Source organism: Empidonax traillii, unplaced genomic scaffold (genome assembly GCF_003031625.1).
Source record: "Empidonax traillii isolate 1590-97213 ecotype Southwest subspecies unplaced genomic scaffold, ASM303162v1 scaffold2234:size31437, whole genome shotgun sequence".
NCBI classification, from domain to species: Eukaryota; Metazoa; Chordata; class Aves; order Passeriformes; family Tyrannidae; genus Empidonax; species Empidonax traillii.
This window is the reverse complement of record NW_020957427.1, coordinates 12,931-18,439: the sequence shown is the minus strand read 5'-3', so window position 1 is coordinate 18,439 and position 5,509 is coordinate 12,931. Positions and strand designations below refer to the sequence as shown.

Genomic DNA, 5,509 nt, shown 5'->3' with positions numbered 1-5,509 from the left:
ACTACCTGAAGGGAGGTTATAGCCAGGTGGGGGTTGGTCTCTTCTCCCAGGCAACCAACAATAGGACAAGGGGACATGGGCTCAAGCTCTGCCAGGGGAGGTTTAGGTTAGATGTTAGGAAGAAATTCTTTACAGAGAGGGTAATCAGGCATTGGAACGGCCTACCCAGAGAGGTGGTGGATTCACCATGCCTGGAGGTTTTTAAAAAGAGATTGGACGTGGCCCTTAGTGCCATGATATAGTAATTGGAGTTGGATCAGGGGTTGGACTTGATGATCTTGGAGGTCTTTTCCAACCCAATCTATTCTATGATTCTATGATTCTATGATTCTATGATAAGTAGCCAGGGCCTTCCTGTTTGGCCCGAATTGCTGGGCCGTGACCCCTAAAGCCAATCCTTGACGCTCATGGGAGAACAACAAAAAGGGCTTCATCACATCAGGCAAACCCAGTGCCAGAGCCCTCCTGAGCTCCCACTTCAGCTGTTGGAAGGCTTCACTTGCCTCAGGGGTCCAGACTATGTTACTCCTGGTTATTTTCTGCAGGTCATATAAAGGCTATGCAATTAGTGCTTACTGGTATATCCATAAACGACGCCAACCTGTCATTCCCAGAAAGGCTTGAAGGTCTCTCCCCATTTCTGGTCTGGGTGTCTGGCAGATGGCTTCTTTTCTCACCATCCGCAGGGATCGTTGTCCTCCTGACACTTCATATCCCAGGTTCGTGACTTTCTGCTGGACCAGCTGAGCTTTCTGTTGGGAGACTCGATAACCACTTAAACCCAAGAAATTTAAGAGATATATTGTCTCCTGAATGCAATTTTCTTTTGTTTCAGTGCTATTAGGAGATCATCCACATATTGTAGAAGAACACCATGTCCCAATGGCTGCTACCATTGCTCCAGCTCCTTGGTTAATTGATTACTGAACAAAGCTGGACTATTTTTGAATCCCTGAGGTAAACCCATCCAAGTTATTTTCATTTTTCTTCCACTACTAACAAATTCCCACTGGAAAGCAAAATCTTCTTGCTTTCCTGAGATAGGGGTAGACAGAAAAAGGCGTCCATTAAAAAGTCCAATTTTTCCTCTTCTTCCCCCAGCTCAGTTTTAACCAGTGGGTCTTCTAGGGATGAACCAGCCATTCCCCTTCATTCAGCATCTTGGTGAGCTATGACAGCCCCTCCTGAGTTTCTATTATTTGCCAATTTAGGACAATCTCTCTTCCAGTGTCCCTCCTGCATGCAATAGGCACATTGATTTTGTCCCACTCTTGCTTGTTGGAAAGGTGAGCCCCGTCTACCTCGTACTGCCTGTCCTCTGCCATGACCCCTAAGATTTGAATTCTGAGTTAGAGCAGCAATCACAACCCTTGCAAGTTTTCTCTCTTTTCTCCCTGTTGTTGTACACTTTCCAGGTTTCATTCATTACCACCTTTATTAGAAGGATGATCAATTTTCTAGAACCTTTTTCTTATGTCAGGGTTACTTTGTCCCATTAACAACCCCACCAGTTGTTGTCTCCCTGTCTCTGATGACGGATCCAGGGCAGTGTTTTCTCATGGCAGCTCTGTCTAAAATGCCGTGGGGGTCTTGTCCCATCCTTGCCTTACATCATACAAGGCAGCCCAATTCGCTGCTTTGGGTGTAGGGCTTCACAATCCCCCCTGGACCAATCTTCTATACCGATCCAATACCTTAGAATGGTCAGGGTTATTATTTGGGGCCCAGTTAGGTTTTCAGACTGGAAAAATTTCATTTATGTCTCCCCCTAAAACATTTGTTGCAATCTATCCTTCCACATGATTTTTTGCTGTTTTTATTACAAGCTCTTTTTCTGTTTCTCTCAGTTCTGAGAGTATCCAATGTATGTCTGACCAATCAATGTCCTGGTTTTTCACAATTAATTCAAATCTCTTAGCCACCTTCTCAGGATTTTCTCTAAATAGTTTTGCTTCCTCCCTCCAGCTGTTCAAATCACTCACTGAAAAAGGTCCTTTCCCTTTTGCCCAATTACCTGCAGGTGTCATTGCCTGCCTCAGAGGAGCAACTGTGTGGCCAGTCTCAGTTTTAGCTTTTGTTCTACCCCCAGGCTTGCTCTTGGCGTTCTGTCCCATGGTCAGACCCCGATGTGTGCTGCTCACCCCTCTTCTGGGTGTTCCACGCTCCCTGCTGTGCTTTCAGAATCTGTCCCATCCCGTCCCGACTCCTGCAGGCTGCCAGGTCCCTGCCCAGCTGGCTCTGGTGCTCTACAATGAGGCTGCAGTTCGGGAGGCTCTGGGATACTTTCCTCATCACTCTCTCTTTCCCAGCTTGAGACCCCCTGACCTGTGCTGCACGCATCACAACAACGCTTCCTCGGCCTGCTATTCTTCTGACTCCTCTCCAGTGCCAAAACAAGAGGGTCTTGGGGGGCTGTATTAATACCACAACTTTTCTGCCACTCAGGTTTATTCCTTAAAGTGAAAAACATGTCTGCACACATCACCTCATCCCACTTCAGCTCCCTGCAAAGGAACAACAAAAGCCGTAAAATTGTGTTGTAATTAAGACTTCCTTGCTGTGGCCATTTGTCACCATCATCTAATATATACAGCGGCCACCAACTCTGGCAATATTTTAAAAAGGTCTTTTTACTTTGGTTCTCTGGGAATTCCTCCCAGATCTCTCCAGTGTTTTAATAGACACCCCACAGAGTTTAAGCATTTATTTTTTTACTCATTTTGACTCCCATTATGAAGATAAACGATTAAATCTGTAATACACTAACAATCACAACTATTATATTGCCAAATAATATCTACTCTTCAAATTCAAATAACTTCTCGATCTAAATCCACGACGCACAACCAATCTGTACTATCGCACAAATCCACGAGATGTCGCCCTAAGACCACCAAATATTTGGCCTTCACACTAAACCTGAATATCTGCACCAATCCATGAGATGCCACTGCTGACCACAGAATACACACTCTAGGCGTATTTCCTGTGCACCACGGGGGCCAAGAATATCTTTTGCAACTCTTAAATAAAGCAGGAACATCTAATGAACAGTTACAAAATGGACAAATTCTAATCTTGGGCTGTGTGGGGTTTTCACACTCAATTTCTCAGATCCCTCTCCCATAAAAACTCCTTAGCAAGATGTTTCTAGGACTGGTTCACAACAAACAAAACCTCCCAAGTTCAATTTTGTTTCCAGCACAAAACAAGACAACACAAAATTAGCAAAGCAACATATAACAAAGTACTATGACAGCTGCTGCACTGCAGGAGTAACGCAACAGCAGCGCCCCAAATCCCAATTCATAGGGTGGTTATAAATTTAAGGGAACTAATCCCATAAACAAAAGAACAACCAAAAGCAAACGTAGATACCTTGTTTCCCTCAAAACAAACAATATTTGGCCAAATACAAACAAATCTGGAACATACCAACTCTCAGGGCTTGCACCCCAGAAAAAGCGTCCTTGTCCGTTACTCCCAGCAAGACGGTGTCATGTCCTCGTCTTATGGGAACCCCAAACCCAAAGCAGACTAAACCAAATATAAAAACTTGTAATCAAGAGGCAGTGAGTCCTTGTCCAGCCCCGCAGTGAGCCATCCAGGACGGGAGCCCCTCTGAGTAAATTTTACCCGGGGCGCTCCCAGGGGCTCCCGAGCTCCCATGGATTCTGCAGCCAGGCGGAGAAAGTTGTGCCATATTCATATGATTACAACACCTAATCATGCATATTGATAATAGGCAGAGTCTGTGGGGAGCTTAGGGCAGTGAGATCTCAGTTAACTCTTTTAAGCCTTGCTCTCGTTTCAGGCTTGTTGGCTGCGTGATGTATCTCTGGTGGCTGTGACATCACAGAGGACAGGTGACAATGGGAGCTGTCCCCAGGTACAACAGCAGGCAGCCCCAAGGCAGTTGGACTTGGGTGATCAGTGAGTGCACGTGCAGGGGGAAGGCTGGGATGGATGGGCCATGGGGAAGATGCCCAGGGGGGTTTGTAGCCCTGAGCGAAAGCTGAGTCCCTCCCAGCAGTGCCAAGTTGTGCCCCTGGGGCCTGGCACTGGTGCTCAGGGCTCTCTTGTTGGCAAGTGCCCCAAGAAACTTGTCTCCCATCTCCTGCAGGCCATGGATTCAGCAACTGTGCTCCTCCTGGCTGTGCTGGCCGTCCTGCCCGAGCCCACGCAGGATGGCCAGAGCGATGCAGTCACTGTCCAGCGGATGAAGGAACGGCAGATTTTTCTAGAGGAGAAGATGACCGAGCTGTGGGAGGACATCGAGTGGAGGAGGGCCCTGCTAGAAGTTCCACTGCTTTGGATCTTGCAGCACTGGCTCTTCTGGGTGGCTGCAGCAGCTGTGCTCTGCTGGCTGGCCTGGCAAAGGGAGAAGGCCTCTCGCTGGGAGCAGGACCGCTCCAGAGGAGAGGAGGAAGATGAGCTGAGCAGAGCAGCAGGTACTGTCAGGCCTTTTGCAGAGCTCAGCCTGTCACCACTGCAGGAACTGCCCTACATGGGCCGGAGCCTGAAGAAGCTTGTGCGGGACCTCCTGGAGGTGTGCCAAGTGCTCTCCCAGAACACCTTCATGCCAGAGCTGCACCCGGCCACTGGCAAGCAGGGCCCCCTCGAGTCCTGGAGTGACCTGGGGCACTGCATCCTCTACCAGCTGCTTGTCTTCCTGAGGCCACCCCCCAGGCACTCTTTCCGCCTGCAGCTGCCCGAGGACGGGATGGATGTGCCAGAGAGGTGCTGCCACATCCGTGTGCTGCTGGAGTGCTCGTGCTCCAGGATGACGGGGGACACCTTGTGCTTTGTCCACCCCACGCACAACAATCAACCCTCGCCCCTGGTGCACACCCTCTGCACAGACTCCTACTTGGAGGGGAAGAAAATCACTGGCTGGGTGCAGAGTTTGGTGGAATCAGCTTGGGAGCGTTTGCCTCAGTGGCACGACTGGCAGCTCCAGGTGCTGCCCTCCTCCAGCTCCTGCATGCTCCTGCTGACCGGCCCCTGCCAGGTGCAGCTCTGCGCTGTGCTGCTCTTGGCACTGCAGCAGGGCCGCCCAGGCACCTTCCTGCTCCTGGAATAGGCAGCTGCAGCTTTCCACTTGCTGCTTTAGGCTGGGCTAGAGTTACAGTAGGATAGGCCTAGATTAAGTATAGTGTTAGAGTTTCCCTTATTACATTTCCAAGGGTTGGTTTAGGCTGGGCTAGAGTTACAGTAGGATAGGACTAGATTAAGTATAGTGTTAGAGTTTCCCTTATTACAGTTCCAAGGGTTGGTTTAGACTGGGGTACTGTTAGGGCTTAGTATGGCCTTAGACTCACAGGGGGTTAGATTTTAACATAGTGCTTTCCCAAGGGCTGATTTAGGCTGGGGTAGAGTTAGGCTAAGATAAATAGTCAGGATAGGGTTAAATATTCTGCACCTACTCCACATGGAGTTCTATTTTTCTACCTTTCTGCTTAATATTTGAAAATAAAGAGAAAGGTTGAGCAGAACTTGCCCAGTGTCA

General features: G+C 48.6%; 2 protein-coding genes across 2 annotated transcripts in view; both read left to right on the top strand.

Moving 5' to 3' along the window:
- LOC114071728 (retinoblastoma-like protein 2) overlaps positions 1-1,874 on the top strand; it is a 10,217-nt gene extending 8,343 nt beyond the window's left edge. Inside the window, 1 exon segment of the mRNA XM_027909581.1 lies at positions 1,857-1,874. Coding sequence (XP_027765382.1) covers positions 1,857-1,874 — 18 coding nt within the window.
- A 1,977-nt stretch (positions 1,875-3,851) lies between these two features.
- On the top strand, positions 3,852-5,083 carry LOC114071729 (inositol 1,4,5-trisphosphate receptor-interacting protein-like 1). Its single transcript, XM_027909582.1, has 2 exons — positions 3,852-3,933; positions 4,124-5,083. The coding sequence occupies exon 2, from the start codon at positions 4,127-4,129 to the stop codon at positions 5,081-5,083; it is 957 nt and encodes a 318-aa protein (XP_027765383.1). The 5' UTR covers positions 3,852-3,933; positions 4,124-4,126.
- The last annotated feature ends 426 nt before the right edge of the window (positions 5,084-5,509 follow it).

What these genes read in the sequence shown, in the direction of transcription:
- LOC114071729 (XM_027909582.1), top strand. Translation starts at nt 4,127, where the DNA reads ATGGATTCAGCAACTGTGCTCCTCCTGGCTGTGCTGGCCGTCCTGCCC.